Raw genomic sequence first — 27726 nt, forward strand, 5'->3', positions numbered from 1 at the left:
GATTGAAAATCCATTTTAGAAAACTGTTGAAGTGTAGAAATGTAGTGATCCATGTTGACTACAGTGGGGAAAACAATAAATATATCACTGCACTTGACTTATTTACTGTATGGCTTGCTCACTGTCTCCTAATCTGGAGATGTTGAGTCGCAAGACCAAAATGTCTGGGATCATGAGCAATGAGGCAAGAAAACTGTTCTCTGCCGTTTATGATCGCTCCTCAGCACACGAAACACGTTACACACACAGATGGTAACAAAAAACATTGTACATTATATACAAATATGCATTATGGAAAATCAGTTTCTATATTAAATGTTTTACCCATTTTATTGGCAGCATACACACATGAGGAACATGCTCTCATCAAATGGCAGCCAGCGCAGTTAGCGAGAGAGTGTCAATCCAAGATGAGGCTCAGCTTCCTGCTGCTTCATCAGCTGCATTTGAATGGAAAATTATGAAAATATAACAATATAATCAAAATATAATCAAAATTGGTTAAGCTAAATGAAAAAAATAAATACTTTATAGTGCAGACCTCAGAGTGAAAATAGTAATATGAATTATCTTATCATTATATATTATTATTTCATGATGACGGGTGAGGCAGAGCCTCACCTGCCTCCCATCACAGCATGTCTGGTTGTGATCCCTCAAAAGAAGAGCAGTAAACTGTAACTCAAGTAAGGGTTTCATGTGTATATTGAGGTGTAAGAGTGGAGTGGCCTCTAATCCCAAAACTGAACAGTTTTAGAATTCCATACTTTCAGAATGTTCACTCTTATTCTTTGCTATGTTTTATTTTTAGCATTTCCTTTGAACAACCAAACAGTTTGTTTTTTGGCGAACTGTACAGGATATCTATCATATTACAAAAAAGGTTTTGAAGTGGTGCATGTGCTAGAATGTATGCAAGATTTTCAAAAGGTCAGGCTCCACTTTGTCTTCTATCTTAGGGTAAATGCTTGAAAATAAGACCCATCAACCTCAGTGGACGTGGATGGCTCAATAAGTCACTATTACTAGTTTAAAGCATTCACTAACTGCCGAATCATTGTTGTTATTTCATCTACATAATAATTAAAGAAGCCTATCTTGAAGATTAGGAAACATTTGGGAACTAACATGTTTTACCATACCTAGGACAACAAAAATTTAACCAATTAATATGAAATTTCAAATGAAAGTATGAAACACAATGAGCAGTGGTTCTTAACCTTTTTCGAGATACTGAACCCACCAGTTTTGTATATGCATTCACTGAACCTTTCTTTACTGATAAAAAAAAAAAGGATTAAAAAAAAAAAATCAAGACATGCTTTTTTTTTTTTACTGATGTACAAAATGAGCCATGCATGAACATCACTTTGCTTAAAGAACAAAACCAACACAGTATATGAACTCACACCAAATTGTGTTAATACTTTATTCAGACCAACAAAAAATATTTCGGCAGTGGGCACCATAAAAGAATTTTAGCCCCCAAAAATATATGTTTTGGCTATTTCACTAACTAAAAATACATTTGATGTTTTTGTAAGAATTTAACAGTTTTTAATAACGTAATTTTTTTTATTTGAAATTGAAATTTTTTTGTTGTTTTGAATCCACAAAATACTTTTTTGCTTTTTCCCATCTCCATGTAGCTTCAAGAAGTGTTCCCTTAGTTTTGCCAGTGGGAGACTAGAGTTGCTCAACTTGGCGTTGCACGATAATTCTGTCTGACTGCTGAAGGAGGAACAGCTTATCCTCCTCTCTCTCGTCCTTACTGATAACTCTGCCTGTGAATTATTTTTAAAGTGACAGTTTTTATAGTTATATTTACATTATTGACATCTTAACTGGATTGCTCCAAACCTAAAGACTGGGGGATTTTCTTACTTTTATTTTTACCTACTTTTCTTTACCTCCAAGTTAAACCAGGGCAAAATGCCTCCGGCTGACCCCAAGGACATGAGCAGTATTTTACAACGACTTCAGTCTATAGAAATGAAGATCAAACTGCTGGAGGTGAACTTTGAGATCAACGCTGCCTGTGGAAATGAGACGACCCTTCCTCAAATCAACGGTGCGCCCTGCACCGAGCAGCTCACCCTGGAACGCCCTGGGTGCCAAGCCGAAACGGGAATCTCGCACTACGGATCCGATGAGACGACTATGAGGGAGAACCCCGCACCTGGACGAATCAGCGTGGCCGGCTCTGAGCCGAAACCCACCTTCAACTTCAACACCTGCTCCACCAAAGAAAGACAAACAAGCAGCTGCAACCAAAACGCCTCCACCGACCCTGCTGACCCCGCTGACCCCTCCCAGGGACAAAGCAACCTGCACGAGCCTCAAAACATTCTGACTCTGTGGGAATCCCACTTAAAAACAGATTTTCTGCACTCCAGTCTGAGCCTCTGAGTGAAACTTCGCCTTCAAATATCAACAATGAGGCAAGACCAACACATCGATCCCCCAAAGCTCCAGTGGACAAAGCGACCACCAGGAAAACAAAAGGTATCCCAAAAGTGCTTATTATTGGAGATGAGGCAGTAAAGGGAAGGGAATGCTGCCTGTTTGCAATCCCAGGAAAACAAGAGTGATGTATTTTCCTGGTGACACTGTGTCTGATTTAACCAACAAACTGCTCTCTCTAACCACCGATCAGCCAGATATTGAGACTTTAGTTGTCCATGTTGGAGCCAACGATCTGGCAAAGCAAAAGTCTGAGATTCTGAAAAAAGAGTTTAACATTCTTCTGGACACTATGGGAAAATTAAAAATGAAGTTATTTCTCAGTGGTCCAATTCCATCACCTCAATGGGGAGAAGAAAAACACTCCAGGCTGCTCACGATCAACAAATGGCTGATTAAACGCTGCTCTACCAGCTCAGTGACCTTCATGATAACCTCTGGATCTATTGGCAGCGCTTTCACCTTTTCGGAAGAGGAGGATGCAATCTTAATAAACATGGGATAAAGCTACTTGCTGCAAACCTTTTTTATTTTATCAATAAGGACAGCAACAGGATCATCGCTTCAGAAGAACAGGCTCAAGGATGTCTGACTAGGATGGAACTTTCAGAAGATCCATCACTCTGCGTCTCTGAGGTCTGAGGCCGGGACCAGATATTATCTTTACACCCTCTCCATCCAGAATGTGTCTGTGCACCGGGTTCTGCAGAACAGGATCACTACAAGAAAATTTACAAAAACCAGAAATATGAAATACAGCGGCCCTAATTCGAACCTCAGAGTGATCCCATGCCTAAAGGAACCTCAGACTGAAAATCTTTTGACCTCTAAGCCACTTAAAGTAGCTCTTTTAAATACCAGATCACTCTGTGCTCTATTAATTAATGGTTTCATCACTGAGTATAATGTGGATGTTATGTTTCTGACAGACATGGTTGAATGACGATAATGACCAAATTGTACTAATTGAATCAGCGCCTCCTAACTACAATTTTTTAAGTTAGAATAAAAAACATAAAAAAGGAGGAGGCGTGGCTTCTATATTTAAAAATACCATAAACTGTAGTAAAATCTCTTTGGGTCATTTCACCTCTTTTGAGTATCTAAGAATTGAGATTGAAGGCCACAAATGAACTTTGACACTAACTTTATACAAAACTCCAACATACGTGGAACATTTCTTTACTGACTTGAATGATCTTCTATCTCTCATATGCATTGATTATGATTGATTAATAATTGTTGGTGATTTCAACATTCATGTGGACAACCCCAAGACAGAGGGGCAAAAAAGCTTTTATATTTTAGAAAATTTTGGTTTAACACAACATGTGAAACAAGCAACACACACTCAAGGACACACACTGGACCTGGTTATCAGTAATGGTGTGAATATTTCCAATGTCTCTGTAACTGATGTCGCCCTGTCGGATCACTTTGCTGTTATCTATGAAAGTTATTTATTCTTTGACCCACTTGGACAAACAGCTACTGTCACAAAACGTTCTTTTACAGAAAACACAGCAGAAACATTTAATCAAATCTACACTTCTTCCTCACCCTTAAACTGTAATGACGTAGATAAGTTGGTAGATGATTTTCAGTCTATAGTTTCATATATCATTGATTCCATTGCCCCAATTAAAGTAAAGGTTTTGACTGGTAAGAAGAAATCTCCATGGAGAAAAGCACAAACAGTTCGATCTGCAAGACAACTCTGTCTCAGAGCAGAACGAAAATGGCGTAAAACTCAACTTCACGTTCATAATAACATCTACAAAGAAATACTATGTAACTATCACTCAACACTAAAACATGCAAGGGAGGCTTTCTTTGCAGATGTCATAAACAAAAACATTAACAATGCTGGAGCTTTATTTGCAACAGTTGACAGGCTCACAAACCCTCCTATGACGTTACCTCCTGAATTCAATCTAATGCTGCCTGTAACAAGTTTTCCAGCTTCTTTTCAGAGAAAAATAAAAAATCAGAGGATTAATCTGCACATCAACTCTACAGCCAGAACCATTGCTGTACCCAGACAACCTAATACAGGAAAAATGACCCACTTTCAACCACTTAATTATAAAACTCTAGAACAAATTCTAAGTCAATTAAGTTCAAGCTCCTGCTGTCTGGATGTCCTTCCCACACATTTCTTTAAGAAAGTCCTGCCTGTTATTGCTACTGATCTGATCCAAATAGTAACTCATCATTCACATCAGGCGTTTTCCCCCAGGTTTTGAAAACAGCAGTTATCAAACCTCTGCTAAAAAAGAACAATCTGGACAAATCACTACAGCAGAATTACAGGCCGACCTCTGACCTCTGACCTCCCATTCATCAGCAAAGTTATTGAAAAAGCTGTGTGTAAACAGTTGAATAGCTTCATGACAATAACCAACTGCTTTGACTCCTAACAATCTGGTTTTCGTGCTCACCACAGCACGGAGACTGGCCTAGTCAAAGTATTCAATGATATCCATATAAATACGGACTGTGGGAGAACCACAGTGCTGGTTCTGTTGGACCTCAGTGCAGCTTTTGACATATTACTGAATGGACTGGAGAGTTGGGTTGGACTCTCCGGTCCAGTGCTTCACTGGTTGGAATCTTACATAAAGAACAGGATTTATTTGTTTCAATTGGAAACTTCTCTTCAAAGAGGTCAAAGGTCACATGTGGGGTGCCCCAAGGTTCAATCCTAGGACCCCTCTTATTCCATATTTATATTGTCCCACTAGCTCAGGTTATAATAGGAAATAATATCAGCTACCATAACTATGCAGATGACACACAGCTCTACATTACAATGTCACCAGGTGACCTTTGACCCCATCCAATCACTGAATAAATGTTTAGAACAGATAAATGTGTGGATGTGTCAAAACTTTCTCCAGCTGAACAGAAACACAACTGAAGTCATTATTTTTGGACCTAAAGAGAACGATCTAGAGCTATAGATCTAGAGCTATAGATCTAGAGCTATAGATCTAGAGCTATTGATCTAGAGCTATTGATCTAGAGTCAATGCACAGCTTCAGTTATTACAACTAAAAACTAGAGATCAGGCCCAAAACCTGGGAGTAGTGACGGACTCAGACTTGAACCTTACGAGCCACATAAAGACAGTTACAAAGTCGGCCTTCTATCACTGAAGAACATCTCCAGGATTAGAGGACTAATATCTCAGCCAGATCTAGAGAAACTCATCCCTGTGTTTATCTTTAGTCACATTGATTATTGTAACAGCGTCTTCACAGGCCTGTCCAACAAATCAATCCTCCAGCTGCAGCTGATCCAGAAGCTGCTGCTCCTGTTCTCACTAAAACCAGGAAGATAGAAACATAACAGCAGTTTTAAAGTCCCTCCACTGGCTCCCTGTAGCTCAAAGAATAGATTTTAAAATACTGTTGTTAGTTTATAAATCACTGAATGGTTTAGCACCACAATACATTAAAGATCTGCTGTTGTTGTATCAACCTTCCAGACTCTCAGGTTCTGGTTCTGGTTCTGCTCTGCATCCCCAGAACCAGAACCAAGAGAGGAGAAGCAGCTTTCAGCATCTATGCACCAAAAATTTGGAACAAATTTCCAGAAAACTGCAAAACAGAGGAAACCCTGACTTCCTTTAAATCTCAACTAAAAACACATTCTGTTTAGAATTGTATTTGAAATGTAATATGAAACAATATATTGTTTATTCTATGTTGCATGACTTTGTGTTTTTGTGTTTATGATGTAAAGCACTTTGAAATGCCTTGCTGCTGAAATGTGCTATACAAATAACATTTGATTGATTGACTGATTGATCATGCAGATGGTCAGTCCCATCTTGTTTTGTGATACATGTGAATCCATGTTGTACATATTCGTCCGACCACTTTCTTTTTTTGCTCGACTTGTGTAGTATGGATTAAAATATTGAGAAAGAAACCACACGACGTACAACTACGACAGCCGTTGAATACCGCTCCCGCTAAATTCCCGAAGCACTGATTGGCCAAGCAATGTCACATGATCCTCTGAAGCAAGTGATGGCCAAGCGAGGCGCGTCATCACAACTTTACCTCCGTGGCAGAGGCTCCGCTGATAGAAATGAACCCCTGGGGTTCGACCAAACCCAGATTAAGAACCACTGCACTAGAGGAAGACTTTTTATACTGACAGGAAGGTTATTCAATGGCACAGCTTTACTTGGAGAAAACTGTGATATCAGACCTAACATGGTCACATGTACACAGCACGCAAGTTAGCAAAATTGCTGAGAGAAAGACAGTGGCATGTTCATAGAGTTAAAACCACAAAGTGCTTAGTCACATCAATGAACAAAAAACTGGAGTAAATCACATAATGGTAACTCTTTCAGGTGAAATGTTTGCTGCTGAGCCAACCGGCTCCAAGCGCTGGGCCTTGCAGGGACTGGTGTCCAGACCCTTGCGAATCTGGTGAAGCTTGTGACCTATACATGGAAGCAACATTAGCACCTTTCCCAGTATGACACAGACAGGCAGAGCTAGGGATACCACAAAGCTGGGTGGTAGGTAGAAGCGGTAGGCATCCTCATCCAAGGCTCGTCTCCAGCCAAACAGTAGGCCATGAATAGTAGCAATGAGAAGGGCGATGTAACCCAGAGTGGTCTATGGAAGAAAAAACAAAAAGTAGACAACTCATGTCAAAACTGGAAAACAGGCCTGTGTCCATCTGTGCACTGATATTGTACACAACGTTTGGGTCACAATGTCTGAGGGTTGATGACTGTGTATTATTTATATCGGTTTTTGCTGTCTTGTTTAGTGTGATGGCTACACTCTTAAGTTGGTAACTTGTTTCAGAGCAAGCACACGGGAAACACTAGAATCACCTGCATTTTTCTTTGTTTACTTTCTCCCACTTCAGTCTACTTCTTATTCCACCCTTTTTGTTCCTGTTCTAGTTGCCTTGTGTTTGTGATTAGTGGAGTTTCCATGTTAGATGACTTTTTTTTCATAGTATTTCCTCTGTGGTAGTGGTGAAATGGAAGCTGAATCCTAGCAGCAGAAAAAATTTCTGGAGAAGATTATCCCTGGATATTGGGGACATTCAATCTGCTGTCACATACTAGGCTCCATAGTATCAGAAAAAGACGTTGTGCTCAAAAGAGCCCATTGACATTCATATAGTGAAATGTTGTGGTAATAGTGATCTAAATTTGATGGACCAGATGAAAAACAGGAGGAGTCACAGGAAATTAGAAAGTATATATATATATATATATATATATATATATATATATATATATATATATATATATATATATATATATATATATATATATATATATATATATATATATATATATATATATATATATATATATATATATATGTGTATATATATATATATGCAGACCAAAAGTTTGGACACAACCTTCTCATTCAATGTGTTTCCTTTATTTTCATGACTATTTATAAGACAGGAAATCTCACTTATTAAGCTGACAGGTCACACCTGTGAAGTGAAAACCATTTCAGGTGACGACCTCTTGAAGCTCAAGACAATGCAGTGTGTGTGCAGAGCAGTGATCACAGCAAAAGGTTGCTGCTTTGAAGAAACTACAATATAAGGCGTATTTTCAGTTGTTTTACTTTTTTTTTTTGTTTAGTACATGTTTCCACGTGGTTTAATTCATCATTTGATGCCTTCAGTGTGAATCTACAATGTCAATAGTCATGAAAATAAAGGAAACTCATTGAATGAAAAGGTGTGTCCAAATTTTGGTCTGTTCTGTATATATAATACTCTCAAAGGAGAGAATATTTTCTCCTTTGAGAGAATACATTCATCCATCCATTTTCTGAGCACCCTTCTCCCTAACGGGGTCGGGAGGTGCTGGTGCCTCTCCAGCTGCGTTCCGGGCGAGAGGCAGGGTACACCCTGGACAGGTTGCCAGTCTGTCGCAGGGCAACACAGAGACAAACAGGACAAACAAACATGCACACACACACTCACATCGAGGGAGAATTTAGAGAGACCAATTAACCTGACAGTCATGTTTTTGGACTTTGGGGGGAAGCCGGAGAACCTGGAGAGAACCCACACACGCAGATCATGCAAACTCCGTGCAGAAAGACCCCGGGCTGGGAATCGAACCCAGGACCTTCTTGCTGCAAGGCAGCAGTGCTACCAACTCATAAAAGATTGTCAAAGAAACAAAACTAAGTAAACAAAATGTACTTTAAGTTGATACAAATACATATACATACTAAATGTATAACATATAACAAAAGAATTAATGTATCAAAATAATAATAATAATAATAATACAAAATATGTGGAAAAGACTGATGACTATGGCAGACTATAAGAACACCAGCCAGTGGCTTAGTGGGGATCCTCCTCTTCCGATACATTGAACAGTTTCTTCTCTAGATTTAACGCCACTAGTTCAGTCTTACCAGAATGTGATAACGGGACCTCAAAAAGGGAGAAGACAGATGTGGTAAATTGGGACACACTAGTCGTTCAAACCCTTAAACATGAACATGCATTTGAAGGAAAAAGGGTGGAAGTGTGAGTATTGGGACTGGGCTGACATCAGTTGTGTGTCTCATCATTTCCCTGTGTTTTAAAGGAACATTTTATTTGCTTAATAGTCTCAGACACTGGGTCTGTCACGCAATGCAAACTAGGTTACATAAAAGTGTATTAGTCCTTTATTTCTAAACGGCATTGAGTCATTTCATTTTACTATAAATCTAAACCATGAAATAAGATGATATTGCACAATTGCAGCTGGTCAGTGGTGAACAGGCTGAAACAAATTAACAGATTTTGATTTTGATTTCTCATGCATACATAAATTTCTAGCAGACAATTTCCTGATATTTATTTTTTCCAATAAATGGAAAAAATATTGCATCAGTAATTGTTGACTCATTTTAGGCCATGTGAGGTTTTATAATTTAATTGAAAAATTTAAAGGAAAATTTACTGCATCAGTTTAGGACAGACACTATTTGGTTACCTTTCACAATTAATTAATTAATTGTGAAAATATTGGGAAATGAAACAAAAAGGAACAAAGTATGGCTTCTTTTACTTAAATACAAAAACAAATGTGAAACTATGTACCTTTTTTTTCATTAGATATTACTGATTCTGTAGACACAAGTCATGAACATCTCTTGAAAGATAGTTTGTACCTGGATAAAGCTGAATTCCCGCCAGTTCAGAGAGTTGCTGATTGAAGGAATGGAGGTGATGGCCAGGAGGGACATGAGCCCAAAGCTCATGATCCCAAAGGAAACGTACATCTCCACCCGCCACACTTCCTCCTCGTTCCATGAATTTTCAATATTAGCATGAATCTGTTGGGAAAGGTTGACAATATATTCATTATCTATGTCTGACAGTACTTATAGATTTGTTAGCAAACAAATCAGAGATATTAATGAGATAGCAACAACAACAAAGTCCAGTTCAACTTGATGGTGCAGAAAGGGCCACAATGTTTCAGCACACTTTGGGATGTTTATTTGAGTCAGACTCCTGAACCTATTAAAACACTTAATAGTGTTTTAATACTATTTATTAAAACTTTTATTTTTCAGGTAGACAGTTCTATTTTATTGCTCAGTCAACCTTCATTGGTTATAAAAGTGCTGTGTAAATTGAACATATAAAAAAAAAATAAAAAATTCCCTTCTCACCCACCGCGGGTGGTTCTTATCCTCTGAGCTCGGGTCCTCTACCAGAGGCCTGGGAGCTTGAGGGTCCTGCAGTATCTTGGCTGTGCCAAGGACTGCTGCACATTTCTGGACTGAGATGTCTGATGTTGTTCCTGGGATCTGTTGTAGCCACTGCTCCAGTTTGGGTTTACTGCCCCGAGGGCCCCGATGACCACAGGCACCACTGTGGTCTTCACCTTCCAGGCCCTCTCCAGTTCTTCCCTGAGACCCTGGTATTTCTCCAGTTTCTCCTTTTTCCTGATGTTGCAATCACTTGGTATTGCTACATCTACCACAACGGCTTTCCTCTGATGTTTATCCACTACGACAATGTCTGGTTGGTTCGCCATTACCATTCTGTCTGTCTGGATCTGGAAGTCCCACAGGATCTTAGCTCTGGCGTTCTCTACAACCTTTGGGGGTGTTTCCCACTTTGATCTCGGGGTTTCCAGTCCATATTCTGCACAGATGTTTCTGTACACTATGCCTGCCACTTGGTTATGTCGCTCCATGTACGCTTTCCCTGCCAGTATCTTGCACCCTGCTGTGATGTGCTGGACTGTCTCAGGGGCCTCCTTGCACAACCTACACCTTGGGTCTTGTCTGGTGTGGTAGATCTGGGCCTCTATTGCTCTGGTGTTTAGGGCCTGTTCCTGGGCGACCAGGATGAGGGCCTCTGTGCTGTCCTTGAGTCCAGCTTTTTCCAGCCATTGGTAGGATTTACTGATATCAGCCACTTGGGTTATTTGCTGGTGGTACATCCCATGTAGGGGCTTGTCCTCCCATGATGGTATCTCTGGCACCTCAACCTCCGTTCCCTGTTGTCTGAGACATTCACTGAGCACATTGTCTGTTGAGGCTTTGTCCCTGATGTATTTATGGATCTTAGTTGTTTCGTCCTGGACAGTGGTTCTCACACTCACTAGTCCTCTGCCTCCGTCCTTGCGGCTCGTGTACAGTCTCAGGGTGCTGGATTTGGGGTGGAACCCTCCATGCATGGTTAGTAGCTTTCTAGTCTTAATATCTGTGGCTTTTATCTCCTCCTTTGGCCAGCTAATTATTCCAGCAGGGTATCTGATTACTGGCAAGGCATAGCTGTTTATCTCATGGATTTTGTTCCTGCCTAAGGAACTGAGTTGGGGAGTCATGGGGAAGGACTACATGACTATATAAGTCGGAAGCTAAGAAACTGCAGCTCCAAGGAGGAGCTGTGCCTCAAATGCACCTTTAAGTCCACCCATGCATTTTGCACAGCTGAATGGTTGCCACAGGAAATTGAAGGATTCCTCAAACATGCAAGAAAGATTCAAAACAACAATCCAGAGATATTATATTGAGGAAATCAAAACATACCTTGAGTGAGAGAATAACATTATAACTTGATCTAAAGCTAAAAAAAGTCATCTTTATATTATACTGCCCTTTCAAAAGAAATTTAAATTTGACTTTGCAATTAGACACCTTAAAATGAAGTCTGTCTCTGTAAGAATCTTGTGGTATTTCCGTCACTTTGCCTTCAGTGCATAATGACAACATTTCACTTCTAAGCCGTTTACAAACTTTCTTTGGAGCATTGGACTGAGAAATTGTTCATATATTAAGCTCTAAAGATGTTTGCTTGTTGTTACTGCTGTTAGTCTTTAAGGATTTCTCAAACATGTATAAAAGAATCAAAGCAACACTCCAAGTATGTTTTTGAAGATGGAATAACATTATAACATGATAAAAAGCTAAAAATTAAAAGTCGACCTTACGTAGTACAGCTCCTTAATTTGTTTTTGTCTTGTAAATGAAAATATTAGGGAGAGTTTCATGTTTTATGAAAGAGCTTTAAAATAAATGATTTAGCCTAAGACATTAGCACAACTGGAGTGATCAATCTAGCAAAATTACTCCAAGATCAAGAGCTCAAGTACAAAATTTGATTCAAAAATTTATTGATCCCAAAGGGAATCTGAAGTTGTACTTCTGGGAATATTTTTGAATAGGTTCAGGTGAAAAATAAATATACTAAGCATGCTCAATTTCAGCATACTTAAGGATAGCTGAAGCCAGACTGATCATCAGTATACTTGAAGTGTGTTATTTTGGAACAACTAATTTTGTATATTTTAATGCAAATTGTACAAAAGCACAATTTAAAGTGTACTAAGTGTACTGTCACATTCCTTTTTTGGAACAACTAAAGTTATACTTTAAACATACAGCTTTTATGTAATAAATATGTGCTTATTTTTTATATCTTAACTTTTTTGTGATCGAATTACATTTAAAATATATTTAGAATGTCTTGTAAGTATATAAGCATTGCATATTTTGTAATGTAATGTCACTTCTTTTGTAGATTTATTGATATTGTTTATTCCCATTTAATTCTTCCAGTTTTTTTTTGAAGTCTGCTTGGTATGGACACAAAAGTTTGAGCTCAGTAAATTTAGATTTTGCTATAATTGTTTTTCATTCTTTTGACTTGTGTAGTGAGATCACAGTATGCTCCATTTACATTTTTTGTTTTGAAGTACACTTTTAGTTACTTCATGTCTTTTACTATTATTCTTTCCCACGTAGTACATTAATGCTTCATACACTGCAAATACATCCGGCTACCAGAACACAGAAGGATCAATTACAACACAGTTTCCAGGGAAAACATTGTGTATTCAATATATTCACATTTTTCAAGAGTGCATTGCCAATATACTATCATGTTTAGAATTGTATTTGAAATGTAATATGTAACAATGTATTGTTTATTCTATGTTGCATGACTTTGTGTTTTTGTGTTTATGATGTAACGCACTTTGAAATGCCTTGCTGCTGAAATGTGCTATACAAATAAAATTTGATTTGATTGATTGATTGATGAGAGAATTGTACAAACTGTCAGTATATTAAAAGTTTATAAACAACATGCTTATAAAAAAATAACACAATAAAATAATATGTACGCGTTGGAGGAAAAATGTTTCCCCAAGAACAGAGTATTGTTTTAATACAATGTCACAGTTTTTCAGTGTTATTGCATACAAACTAACATTTCTCCTTCCCAAGAACAGTGAGGATTAACGACAGAACATTCCCATTCACTGCACAACTGCACTTTACAGAAACCTACAAAAAAGAGAATAAAATAATAGAGCAATTAGACAGATAAAACAATTGTATTTTGAAGAAAAAACAGCAAAGAGAAAAAAAGTATGACTTACTTATTTACTCATCAGAACTGATGGGTACAGGGTGCCTGGGGTGAAAAAAACATTTCTGGGTAACCGCAAATAATGGCACCCCCATTCACACTTTTTCCTGATGCAAAATCAATATTGGTGCAGCTCGTTTATGAAGTTACAAAGCAGATAGGCATCCTAATAATATTAACAAAACATTAAAACCATGATATTTGCAGCAGATCAATATAACTTTTTGATGTGTGATGGCATTAGTCATTTACACTTCTCTATGACACATGAGGCACTTTAGTTCATTTTCACGCCAAGCCTATGTGTTGCAGAAAGGACAGCTCAGACGTGGGAGCAAGATTCAACAGTCTGAAAAAAGAATATTCAAAAATGTCAACATTACTAGTATTTAGCCAAGCTAAATACTTAGATGAGTCCTGGACAGAAAATATAATCTTTACTTTCTGGAACATTAATGCTTAAAAAAGAAAAAGATAAATAAATTAAATATAACCTACCCAGCCGTATGAGCTGTGACTATTTCCCCACTGCCTCTGACCACAAATCACATTTTATTGGGGTTTCTGTCGATCCCTGCAAATGGTTGACCTACATTATAGAAATGCAGTATGACTCAACATTAACATACAACTCCAGCTTGAATTTGGGTTTATAGAAGCCACATAAATTGATTGCAAGTAGATCCAATCACACGGACATAACATGGGTTAGCTTGTTTTTAGCGGTTGCATTATTATCATAGATTACTTACTTAAAATAGCACAACAACTCACCCGGGCAGAAACAAGTCGACAGCCATTTAATGCTTCTTTGGATCCTAAATGGTTGACCCAACCTGAAATGAATTGATTGTATGCTTCCAGACTTTTGAAAGCTTTCATTTGGGTCGTGGTATAGCATGAGGTCTGCATGAGGTCTGGTGCTGCATGAGGTCTGCAGCACCAGATAATTGGTTATGTTGATTATCTCCACGCCGGATAAATACTCCAGATTATATGAAAGTCTTTGTTAGCTAGACAATATGGATCATATACTAAATGTAACTTTAACATCTGCAGCAAACTGCTGTGGATGTTCTACCAGTCAGTGATTGCCAGTGTCCTCTTCTACACCGTGCTGTGCTGGGGAGGCAGCACATCCAAGAAGGACACGTCCAGAAGCCAGAGGAGCCTGTTCAGTGACAGACCCTCACGCCTTCAGACTGTACAAGTCCTCATTGGGGAGGAGAGGGGGGGGGGGGCACAGGAAGAGGGAAGAAGGAGTAGTGACCCCTTGTACTTTTTTGCAAATGTGAACTCCATACTTATTAGGCCAAACCACATAGTGCAATACCATATCACTGGTCAATCTATCTGCCAAATTTCTATATTTTCTCTTGTGTTGTATTTATATATTTTTTTTTATATTTTACTTATATTCTTATTGCTTGCTTATTTTTGCTTAATTTAGGGTTTTGGTTACTCACATTTAGTGTGTACCTTTGTATTTAATCTGTATTTTTTTTGTATTCTTTTGTATTTTGCTCACTGTGTGCCACTTTTCTGCCTGTAAGCTGCTGGTAACTTCAATTTCCTGAGGGAGTCTTCCCAAGGGATCAATAAAGTACGAGTCTAAGTCTAAGTTTTTTTTTGTTTTTTTTTTATGATACCTCGTCTTTGCGAGCCCATTTAGGGCATTAGCGTACACTGTGTTATCCATTATGCACTGTTTTTTGAACTGTAGAAATCCACTTCCTGCCCTCCATTTGCATTTCGCGTGTCATCCCAGTCACATGTCTGAAACCCAGCAATAGAGACATGAGCTTCAAAAGTTATCAAGGAGATGCTGGTATTTGTAAAGAAAAAGTAGCAGCTGAACAGACATTGCAGAGGACTGATCAGAGAAACAAACAGAGGACTGACAGAAAAGAACTGCTGAGACAACTAAAAACAACAGTCCCATTTCCTGTTTCAAATAAAACTGTTAGTTCAAATAATGCATTTCAATGAATTCTAAATACAACTAGAAAAATTTTGAAGAAATTTAAATGGCACCTGCCAAAGTATGCCTGTCAATTGGAAATCAGTGTTCTGATGCTAAAAATTTGCAATTTTAGGCAAAGTATAGGCACTTGCCATGATCATAGTATTTGTAATTACAGCAGAACAAACACGTGTTGTCAGTCTTGTACACAGGGGCCAAGAGAGTGACAGCAGCTTTCTTTGTGTGATGGTGCGATTCACCACCTCTATGGGAAACTTGTAAAAGACTCTCTTGACTGTAAGGTACTGGCAATGATATACACTTTTTAGACACCACATACATGCCGTGGGTTGCTGGTATTTGTCAAGGCTAAGTACCATAACCATCCATGAATACCTAAAGTCTGCAAGTACTCTGCAAATACTTAGAACTGCCTGTTGTAATTTTTTATACTCTAAATATATATGAATATGCATTAATACATTGTGAAAACTATGTTAGCATTAACACAGAAGTAACATCTATAATCTTCTTATCTCTGCTCTCTGGTGTGCAGCCAATCAGGTCCAAGGAAAATAAATGGATCTCCTGGATTGGCTAATTTGCAAATACCAGCCGATACTATGTCAAATGGCCTCGTACTTTGTATTTCATCTTCCCAAGTTGCTTTTTCTTTAGAATATCTTAGATTTGTTATATGAACAAAATCTGTGAACAAGAAATTTTCCAACAGTAATTTGGAGTTTGCAGTTCTACAGAAAAATCTATGAATAGGTGAATACAAGAATCCTGAACCACAAACCGGTGGGATACACTGTACTTTGATGCCTACTTCTGCTAAGTAACATCTAATGTTGAGTTCACACCAAGCGTGTTTTGAGCGTCAGGTTTACAGTATGTGGAGGCATGCCACAAGTTTTATGTCTGGCATGGTGTAATTTGAACTGCTTGACGCGTCAAGTGCGTCCAACAAGTAGGCCAGCAATGAAAAACAACAACCAGAGCTATTTTGATGTGTCAGACGTGTCTCCACTTTGAATGTAAACCAGACTCGCCTTACGCCCGAAACACTAGGTGTAGAGCAAAATGTCAAGCCTGCATTCAAAGTGCATACGCATTGAACTTGAAGCATCAGACACATGCATAGCACCATAAAAGATTGAGACAAAAATGTCATGTTCTCTAAAAAACAGTTAATTTTTTTCATTACTAACCTGCTGGTAGGCGGTGTTGAGTAGCAGGTACCTCTCAGACTTTCTCAGGGGCAGAGAGAGGCTGTAGAGAATGTGGACAGCAGCCAGGAAAAAGCTGATCAGACCCAGTTGTTTCCTGCTCTGTAGCCAGCTTTCCAACCAATGAGGGAACTGCTTGTACTTGGTTCCATAGTAAAGCTGGTGTGCTGCAGCCAGCTGGCCAGCCAGGTACACCAGGGCCAAGAGAGTGATGGCAACTGTGGGCAAGGTGTGATTCACTATCTCTATGGGAATCTTATAGAAGTCACTCTGCTTGTGCTTCACATATGGGTGAAGTATATCACGTACAAAAGAATAACCAAAAAAGAAGATGGAGAGGGCAACAGCAGCAAGGACAGGGCCCTTCCAACCAGGGAATAACTGGACAGGGATGTTCTCGACGTATCGGGACAAAGACAGGGGACCCATATCTACAGGCTGGAAGTTGAGCTGGCGTGCTAATTCCATGATCAACTGGCGAGCCTCTCTTGAGTCACTGCAGATGAAGACCTATCAGAGCCAGGGTCAGAGCAAGAAATGCAGGTTAAAAGTGAAGGAAGAAGGCAAAGAGGTAAGATGATAATGATCTGTGTCCCAAACTGTCTTTGGCAGACACAACTCTTGTATTCCATGAGTTTAGGAGCTTTTTTGGATCACCATCAGAACTTATTACTAGGATCTCAACATGTTGTGTCATTTCTTTCATATACATGAGACACATTCCTCAGTCTTATGAAAGTGAAGGATGACAACAGTATTCATACTTTATGCAGATAACAGAAAAACCAACAGAGTGTTAAGAGACCTTGAGAAACCAACTCTGTTTCTGAGGCAAAAAAATCAGCATGACTGTAATAGCAGGCAAGTAAGGGTGGAGTATGTAGGCTTTTTTCCTCCGACTGGACTCGTTTATTTACTTTAGCCTGTTTATTTTTGGAAGTACAGAGACACCGGTTAATCAATGGATGGATGAAATTCAGTTGTACCTGGGTGCTGGCATCTTTTGGGTAACTCTGTTGCATGGCCCAGGCAGAGATGATGTTGAAGCCTTTAACCACGACAGAGTCTGGCAGAAGTGCAGCCAGATACTCAGCATTCGATTCTGGATACTGGTTCATTCTCCGATTGTTACTCACATCAACAAGGACTTTTCCTAGAAAACAACCAAACTATTTTGAGTTTTTGTCCCCAAGTCCGATTAAGCACTTTTGGGCTTGTTTTTTCTAAAGTCTCTTGCAAATTTAATGAGTCATGAAATGTGCTTTTTTTGGACTCGTGTTTGAAGTTTTGAAGTTGCTTATTTGGGTTTTGAAATCAGCAGACATAAGCCCTAGTATGGGGGAATTTTTCTGCCATACTCTAAGAGTTCACATGATCAGTCTGAGAGCAGGATTTCATGTATGTTGTTTTCAAAGAATTTTAGTTTTATTTCTCAATAGTTTGCTTACCGAGAAAAACACGTTTGAGATGCATTACTCGTCATTTTTAAAGCTTTTTCAACCACATTTTACGTTACATTTCACTGTAACTTTGCCAACCCCCCAAGATTGGTCTGAAGAAATGTTTCTGTTTCTGGTCCCACGAATAATGAGATGGGATTTGAGCCCTTGCCAAGACACGCACAGTGGTTTTCTTTGAGAGGCAGAAGATTTCTGTCTAATTGTCAGAATTGCGCTGTATAAATCCAATGGTGGCAGCTAATTCAGCAGCTATGTCTAACTACGTCTGTCGATGTCTACCTACATCTAACTTTTTTCATCACATAGAAAAGAAGCTCTAAGAAAGGTGACATGATTTTAGCAAAGCTGGCTTTATAGAGACACATAATAATTTGACATGAAAAAAAAAGTCACTAACTGGGCTGGATTAATGTGCGGAGGTGTTGACTAATGTGTCGCATTAATGGGACAACACTGTGTCCAAAAGTCTGCTTTATAGTGACATGACATTCACAAACCATCCAAGTCTTTTGAACTTCACTTTACTGAGAAGACAGGACTGGAGCCTCACTGAGGCTTCTTTGTTCTTGTAATGCTCTGTGTACACTGTAATAGCTATCATTATTTTATTTAATTATATACATTGATATTTATTGAAATAGCAAATAAATAAAACACAAGAATTAAAGAGCATGCAGAGCATGTGCATTGTTCTTTGTTTTTGTTCAAAGTGGCTGCTGTAATGTCGGCCATGATGGCCATGATGGCCGACATTACAGCTTCATGCAGTGGGAGAGGGTGAGAACAGTCATGGTGAGGCCTGGTGCTTGGGGACTTGCTTGTTGTTGTTTGGTCAGTGTTCATAGTTGTGCATTGTTTACCATTGGGGTATTGCCTCAATTGCTATGTTTAATGGTGCAGACAGTTCCAGGACGTTATCTTTTTAGATAAGCGGAACAAAGAGTTTGTTCGGATTTTAATATTTGTTAAACTTATTTCAGCTGCAAGTATTTAATATCTAGGTGTTTTTATGGGAATGTGATCAATTTGATTAGCAGTTCAGATCATATTTCACATTTTATTGTGTCATGTAGCACTGAAAGTAACTAAAAAGCTTACTTTTAATGTTACTTTCCAAATCAAGTAATCAGTAATCTAAGTTACTTTTTAGAGCATAATCTGTAATCTGATTAAAGTTACTTTTTCAAAGTAACCATGCCATCACTGGTCGTCGTCACAATTAATTTTCTACTTGTACACATAAACCTGTTAAACTTTTATTCCTGTCTTCTGAGAGATGTTGTGCTCAGATGTTTGCCTGTAAGAGCCAAAAATGTCAAGTTTATTATTGTGTGTAAGCCTTTTGAATATTTAGATATTTTCTTAAGAGTAAGATTCTCTTTTAGAATGTTTTTTGTAGAAAAGCACCACCTAGTGGAATTATTTGAAAATAAGTGTTGTGTTACAGCAGTCAGAAAGTTCATCAGATGTGACTTGATTAGCTGGGCTCTAAAGGGTTTTTTGTTGTTGTTTTTTTTTACCATGGAATGCTGTGCAAGACTGAAGGGTTGGGGTTAGGGTTAGAAAAATAGTTTTTGCTTAAAGACAAGTAAAGTTCATCATTCATCAGATTTTGTGTGGATTTTGTAAGTACTTCTTCAATACACACTGGAATGCTTGCAGGCTTCAAGAGTAACACTACTGACAAGCAGCATTACTTGTCAGTAGTGTGAAGAACGAAACCAAGCATGTTTTATGATTATCTGTATATCTTCCAGGATGGTGGAGTAACATGTTCAGAGTCAAACAGTTTCTCAAAGATTTGGGGTAAAAAAAACTGTGATTTACTTCAGATGCTAATTGTGGGACAAGAATTAGTCCCGTCAGTCAGGATTTGGTCTAGAAAATGATATCAAGCATGTTGGAGACGATGCCATACGTTAATGACACTTTAAATAAATATACATAGATATATGAAACTGGTGATGCTCCAATCAGTTTTTTTTCCAATATTGATTACCAATGAGGCCGATCTCTGCTGATTGTTGTTGATTTTTTTGTGGTAGGTATAAATGCTGCTATGTGATATGCAAAATTAAAAAATTATCTGGTAATAAATTCACCTAATTCACGTAAACATGCAACATACTTGACTCAGCCAAAAGGACAACTGAACCAATTAAACAACATTTAACTGTAATGTTCTCTGTACCCTAAATTATATATGTCAAATAAATCTCATAAGACTTATCACATCAAATATCGTCTAATAAAAGGGAAACATTCATTCAAAGTCAAATGCAGGTTACATCAAAATAAACAATCCTGAGTTACTAAATCCAAACTTCCTGAGAGCATGCCTGGTTGAGTAATGCTGGCTCTGATTGGTTGTTTCTGACATGGTTGAGTAATTATGGAGAACACAAGGAGGCAGAGGAGATCGAGTATTTTTTTTTAAATAAATTATCTCTCATGTCTGGACACAGCACAAATTTTAATATGTGAACTATTTTGTTTTTATTGTGATTGTTGTGATCTGTGCTAATTTTCATACCCTGGATAAAAATGAAGTGTGAGTGTAGGTGGATTAATACCTGCCATGAGATGCTTGAGGTCCCACAACACTGAATAGTGTTCTCGATGGATAGCTAAGAATAGAATGTTAGATTTCTTGATGGCATCCTCATAGTGTGACACGTCAACCACATGTGGGAAGAAATGAGACGCCAGTTTGGGACGGCGGCTGCCTATCACCACCTTGAAGCCACAACGAAGTAAGCGAATAGTGATGCTCTTGGAGAAGTCACCTGACCCAAGGACAGCCACTGTGGTAGGGACGAGCCAGGAAGGTCCTGAATCCCCAGGTTTGTTGCAGTGGAACATACAAGCTGGTGGTTGGCTGAAGTGTGAGGAAGAAGCTGTGAGGAACACAGGGCTCCTTGTACAACCTTTCATAGAGATGGAATCCATCTATTCTTCCTTCTACTTTTTTGCTTCCATTTTTCTGTTTAGAAGCACCCCACTAGACCTATAAAAGAACACAGAGAGGTGAAGTGTTTTCTGATTTTTGGAATTTGGACAGATTCAGATTGTTTTTGAATCAATTCCCAACAAATAAACTACCACCAGCATGCCACCCTATTCTCGACACCCTAGCGGCAATGAGGGTGAGAAAGATGCAGATGCAGTCTACTGAGAAGTCAGACAACGAAGCAGAAGAAGAAACCATAAGTTTTAGTAAGAAGCCTTGTTTTAAAAATTTTCATCTTTACCTCTTCTCACACATTTTGAATTCGATTTCCCAACAATTTCTTATTATAAAACATTTTGATTTATCACTATTTCAGTAAATTTCAATTTGTTTAAAAAAAAATTGACATTATTATCAGGAAAGGTGCTTTTACTATGCTCAGATGTCGCCCGGCCAAACAAGGTCTGCGTCAGGTGTTGGGGAACCAGAGCACCTTGATGACAAAAGGGCTGCTGGAACAAGATGGAAATGAGCGAGAGGTGAAAATGTGGATCTGTTGGAATGCTACTACTCAAGTAACCCTAATCAGAGAGGATACATGCAAAGACTGGGGAAGGAATGGAAGGAAAGGAATATTTACACCAACACCCTTCTGTGCCGTGCTCATGTGTTTATCCATGTGTTTGCTTATCTTGGCTGCTATGATGCCTGACATGAGCTTCCAGGTTACGGAGAGGCAGTTAACCATTCAGGGTGAGTCCCACTTTGTAGCAGCTGGTTCATTTGGGCTGCCAGTCGCTCATGGAGGGCAGTGAGTTTCTTTAGCCAGTAGGCATGGATCATGTCAGGCCCTGGTGCTGTCCAGTTTTTCATGCCTGAGACTCTTTCTTGTACATCTGTCACAGTGATGGTTACCGGGGCTTGCTCAGGGAGGTTGCTGTGGGCCTCTCACATATCAGCCACTGTGCATTACTGTTGTGGGACAGTATATAAAAATACATATAAGTATGTTAACACCCTGCGACTTTGCAAATCTGAAACTTTTTTTTTTATATTTAAATTTTTTATTTGGAAAGGCAGGATGAAATTACATATACAATCTAGATTCCATCACAATGGGGATATGCAAAGAAATAACATAAGCCAATCCAGGTTTTTTTTTATAATAACAGAACATACATAACAAAAGAGTGAGTGGGGGGTTGAGCGGGTCTAGTCTGGGTTTACTCATGTTGGGTTGGGGAAGAGACACAATCAGGAGTACAAGTTTGCCATCCTGAGCCAGGATATTCTATGTAGCACCACCTGAAATGCATGTGATAGACATCTTTAGTCCACAGGAATTACAGATTTGACATAGTTAGTCCATTTAGACCAGATCCTGAAAAAAGATTCCCTTCGACCTTGAACAGAAAAGGACAATTTCTCCAGAATGTAAATGTCCTGTACAATGTTGACCCAGTCTTCAACTGTAGGAGCTTCAGGCTTTAACCATTTTCTTGTGATTGTCCTTTGCCTGCTGCCAGAAGCACTAACAGCAGTTTTTTATCTTCAGGAGTCCAGTTATCAAATGAAATGATTCCCAGGTATAGGGATTCACATTTATATGGGATTTTTTCAGTAAAGATATTGTTTAGGTGGGAAGATATTTGTTCCCAAAACACTTTGATCACCGGACAACCCCAGAAGATGTGGTGATGATTTGCTTCATTGGTTCCACAGAGTCTCCAGCATGAGTCACCGCTTCCTCGATGTTTTTTCTGAACTGGAGTTACAAAATATCGAACAGAGTTTTTCCAACAAAAAAACCTCCATGTATCGGAGCTCGAGGTCGTCCAGTGTAATTTGTTAATCTGTTCCCAGACTTCCATTGAGATAGATAAGCAAATCTGAAACTTTTATCTTCGGTGCATGTCCACTGTGAGAGACATATTCTAAAAATAAAAATAAAAATAAAAATAAAAAAAATCACAATGTGAGTTTTTAATGATTTGCCTATGTTACTGCTGCTAAAAAGTATTTGAACACCTGCCAATCAGCAAAAAAATCTGGCCTTCCAAGATCTGTTAGTCTGCCTCTAAAAAGATTATATACATAGAGCATATATTCAGGAAATCCTGGAGTTCCTGACAAAATAGATCAAGCTGAATACTGTTAAATGCAGTGGAGAAATCAAAGAACATGATCCCACAGTTGCCTGCTTTGCACTGGTGAAAGTGAATTTGTTGAATCAGGTACATGATGACATCTTCTACACTACACGTGTCAAACTCAAGGCCCGGGGGCCAAATCCGGCCCGCCATAGCTTTTTATGTGGCCCTCCACAGACTACACTAAACACTAAGTGTGATTAAATATTATATTATCAATCATATCAATGCAGTTTTTATCTGTTTACTGCCAATTTATATCAACCAATCCCTCCAATTTTTTGAGAATTTAGTTGATGTATGATTATAGTTCATGATTTATACAACGAGTAAATAAACAGTTACATTTATTATAAGTTCCTGAAGGGACTGAAAACATTTTTTAAGAATTAAAAACAATATTAACAGTTTGTGAACAGATTTTATCTACACATTCTGGCACAACCGGCCCTTTAAGAACCTTCATGGTCTTGATTTGGCCCAAAACAAAAATGAGTTTGACACACCTGTTCTACACCATGTCCATGGCAATAAGCAAACTGAATGTGTTGCAGGGCATAATACTGAGTAGTTTGACCTAATTAATATTAGATTCAATTATTTTGATTATCTGTATTACTTAGTTTGATTTGAAATGTGCAAAAGATTGAATTAAATTCTTTGTAAGAGGGGTGAGTTAGTGCCATAACCAAAATGATCCATGAGCGGACTTGTGTGCTCTTCTCCATACTCAGTACAAGTGTAAGTGAAAGAGCAGGGATTTCATCTCGTGATCATTTTCTCTCCTACAGTTGTCCCTCTTGTAAGGGCTAGCACCCGGAATCCTGATATGTTGATTGCCAAGTTAGGGGGTCTCTCAACAGGAGTCTCTCCATTTTTGACATTCATGTAAATAATTACTTCCCAAAGTCAATTCAAGACAGTATAAGTTTGAAGAAAGATCAATGAGGCTGCATTCACAGTGCAGCCTGAAGTGACCGAATTGTGATTGATTTTTAATGTAATGTGACTTGTATCTGATATTGTCATGACAGTCTGAACAACACAGGTTGTTCAGACTTTCTTTAGGTCACTGGTGATCGAGGGCTTGTTTTTCGGGAGTCACCCAGGCCACTTGGGTATCTGATACGTATCTGACCTGAACATCATTGATCCTTGACAAATGTCTCTATTCTTTGTCCTGATTCATACAAGCAGGAAAGTAAACAACAACCCTGATGGACTATAATGAGGATGTGGTTGTTAATATGCCGACTCTGGTTGGACAATAACTTAAAACATGTAAGCTATGCTCCACTGTTAGCATCCATGTTTACTTCCACAAACACTGAGCACGTCTTTTTATTGCAATTTTGGATTTGTTTTATGCCAATGTCAAGGATACAAATGCCTCCAAATCATGACCTCCTCTGGAAAATTGGACCATAATCTTGCTTTTTTCTGTTCTGAATACAAACCTATGGTGAGGAGGCTGACAGTTAAAAAGATGGCTGTTAGGAAATGTTCACAGGAACCAGAAGAGGCCCTCCAGGTTTGTTTTGAAGCAACCAATTGGACAACTCTCTGCCAGCCACAAAAAGAAGACGTCAGTGCAATGACTGAGTGTGTGACTAACTATATAAACTTCTGTGTGGACAACAGCATTGCCACCTGAACAGTAAGGTGACTCCCGAAAAACAAGCCCTCGATCACCAGTGACCTAAAGAAACTGTTAAACAAGAAAAAAAGAACCTTTAGGGAACTAGAGTTATTGAGGAGTATACAGAAGCAGTTCAAAGGAAAGATTAGAGACAGCAAAGAGAAGTACAGGAAGAAGCTGTTGAACAAACTGTAGAGGAACAATATCAGAGATGTGTGGTCAGGGATTAGGAAGATTACAGGCTTCAAGCAAAAGGAGGATCAGATAGATGGAAGTCTGTATAGAGCAAATGAGCTGAACACATTTTTTAACAGGTTCAGCTCAAGAACAAGCTCATCCTCATCCTCTCCTGTCCCCAGCCAAACAAACGTCTTCTGATCCACAGCTTTTCTGACAAACTTCAAATGTCCTTCCTTGCACCTCAGTCATGGACTCTTTTGCTTTCACAAGTTTGACTTCAACCAAATCAAGAAATGCTGCTGCTCACTTTGCCTCTCCTCTAACTTTTCTGTATCTAGAAGGCAAGTTTAGAGGCAGCTGGAAAGACTGAGCTGGAATAAGGCTGCAGGTGTGGATGGTGTCGGCCCAGGAGTCCTGAAAGCCTGTGTAAACAGCTCTGTGGGATTCTGCAATGTCTCTTCAACCTTAGCCTGACCCAAGAGGCTAAAGTCCTGTTGTGGAATACATCCTCCCGGGTTCTAGTACCAAAGAAAACTCACCCATCAGTCATAAATGACTATATACCTGTTGCCCTGACATCCCATGTCATGAACATATAACAGAGACTCCTGTTTGCCCACCTGAGCAAGGATGTATCAAAACCAAGGTTAAGGAATAACCTTGGATTAAGGTTATTCCTTAATCCAAGGAATAACCCTATTCCTTGGATTAAATCTACAATCAAAGGAATGTAGATTCCTTGGATTTGAAGTTGCTGATGCTATACCTACTTCAACAAACCCACAGCAGGCAGCACTGTGAGGATCATGTTCTTTGATTTATCGAATTAAAAAGAAAGGCTAAACAAAATTTAGCCTGATTTACTCTGTGGAAATATTCTATTTAGCTATAGATTATTGCTGAGGGGCACAAACAAGCCTTCTGACACACACATAAAAAATATTGGGCCATCACGGATAAAAGTGGCTGGCTCTCAACCCCCCCCCCCCCCCAACCCCGCCACGCCCACCCCACCCCTCTTTGCCCCCGCCCCACCTCCAATGCACGTGCCTGTCTGCATCTTGCAGATCATTGCAGTGCATCAATCAACATCCACATGAAACTATTTATTCTGAAAGCCTAACTCTCCTGGTCTTTTGGAACGAATAGGACAAATAAAATGCTTTTCCACAACCAGCATGCTCCATTACACCGTGACAGATCTTTTCCTTTGATGACAGCAAAACATTGGCAATCACTATACTGCAATCAGCACGGTTAAAAACTGATCTCCCCTCAGATTCCTCCTTCTTCTGCCGCTGCAGCAGATTCTTTGCGCCAAAGAGAAACGATGACAGCTGTAAAGCAGCTGCGGTGTACAGGCAGCAGACTGCAGTGTGACGCAAACACATCCTCCTGTCTTCATGTTCTGAAGGACGCTGATCTAAATATGCACCTGTGCAAATAACGGCGGAGCAAATCAGACAGGGAGAAAAACACCCAGTCCACAGAGAGACAGAAACCGAAGGAGCGATGACTAGCCACCCACCTGCTTCGGGGACTCAGTGCACGATACTGTCCACGCTCAGATGCAGTTGTTTGCTGATGCTGCTGCAACCTCCGCGCACTGTGCCGTTATTTGAAGCGTTCACGTTCGCTGGGACATTTCAGTCTTACAGCTTCAACGTTAGATCCTGCGCATATTGGAGTTACTATAATACTGTAAAGTGCCTTGGAAGATATTAAGATATTTGTGTATTCAAGAAGTAGTGCCATGTCTGGATTTTTACTCTTAGGGGACAAGAAAGGGGCAACAGTGACCAGGACGCATCTCAAAGGCCCGAACACTGGACGTGATTTCTTCCGTATTACACACATATTAACACTAAGTGTAACAATAATGATCAAAGTAAAAGACAGAAAATATGGTCAGCAGGAATCTTGGGCTCCATGCCCCAAAATTAAATTGGGCCCCCTGCAAACATTGCTGTTACAATTTTTTGAGTCTATCTGACCCATCAAAAGCTTCACAATATTAAAGGCTGGCAACTGTCTCGATTTCTTTGGTCCAATACTGATACTAGCACAATTTTTACTGTTCATGAGTTTTACATGCAGCAGTCTGAGTACAGTATGTTCCTTTCATTTTTTCTATTAATTTTAGATTACTGAAATGAATAAGTACGAGATCTCAGTTACAAGCAACCGAAATGGGTTTTCTCCGTAGGGTGGCTGGGCTCTCCCTTAGATAGGGTGAGAAGCTTGGTAATTCGGGAGGGACTCAAAGTAGAGCCGCTGCTCCTCCACATCGAGAGGAGCCAGTTGGGGTGGCTTGAGCATCTGGTCAGGATGCCTCTTGGACGCCTCCCTGGTGAGGTGTTTCGGGCACGTCCCACCAGGAGGAGGCCTCTTGGAAGACCCAGGACATGATGGAGGGACTATGTCTCCAGGCTGGCCTGGGAACGCCTTGGGATTCCCCCAGATGAGCTGAAAGAAGTGGCTGGGGAGAAAGAAGTATGAACTTCCCTTCTTAAGTTGCTACCCCCGCGACTTTATTAGTCCTATAAGGGAATTAAGGTTGTCTGTTGCTCACACATTATTTCACATCCACACAGCATTAAGATCGTACAACTGGAGACATCCTTAAAAGGTACAAGAAATACATTACCACTAAAAGAGGTCGTGTAAAGTGCTTAAGTGTGTTAAAATACTAGTTACCCCGTCTGCCTCTCTTGCCCCGCCCAGAGATAGCAACATTAAAGAGCTGATGGCCCAAGAGACAAAGGAGTTCTTCATCCTCTCAGT

At 39.3% G+C, this 27726-nt stretch overlaps 1 protein-coding gene and 1 long non-coding RNA gene across 3 annotated transcripts; both read right to left on the reverse strand.

Moving 5' to 3' along the window:
* Positions 1-5103: 5103 nt before the first annotated feature.
* steap2 (STEAP family member 2, metalloreductase) lies at positions 5104-26546 on the reverse strand. Of its 2 annotated transcripts, XM_055022777.1 has the most exons (7): positions 26471-26546; positions 21614-21945; positions 20597-21030; positions 17550-17716; positions 16546-17073; positions 9648-9812; positions 5104-7103 (listed from the first exon to the last, which is right to left on the reverse strand). In XM_055022777.1, exons 3-7 carry the CDS (start codon positions 20970-20972, stop codon positions 6810-6812), a joined length of 1530 nt encoding a protein of 509 aa, XP_054878752.1. In that variant the 5' UTR covers positions 20973-21030; positions 21614-21945; positions 26471-26546; the 3' UTR covers positions 5104-6809. The 2 variants fall into 2 exon arrangements, with proteins under 2 accessions (XP_054878752.1, XP_054878753.1); XM_055022778.1 differs by lacking the exon at positions 21614-21945 and having other exon boundaries at positions 26471-26543.
* On the reverse strand, positions 13056-13860 carry LOC129353442 (uncharacterized). Its single transcript, XR_008605015.1, has 2 exons — positions 13379-13860; positions 13056-13283 (listed from the first exon to the last, which is right to left on the reverse strand). It is a non-coding gene; the product is annotated as an uncharacterized LOC129353442 (long non-coding RNA).
* Positions 26547-27726: the final 1180 nt, after the last annotated feature.

The sequence above is a fragment of the Poeciliopsis prolifica genome, unplaced genomic scaffold (assembly GCF_027474105.1).
Source record: "Poeciliopsis prolifica strain line A6 unplaced genomic scaffold, Auburn_PproV2 SCAFFOLD090, whole genome shotgun sequence".
Classification (NCBI taxonomy): domain Eukaryota; kingdom Metazoa; phylum Chordata; class Actinopteri; order Cyprinodontiformes; family Poeciliidae; genus Poeciliopsis; species Poeciliopsis prolifica.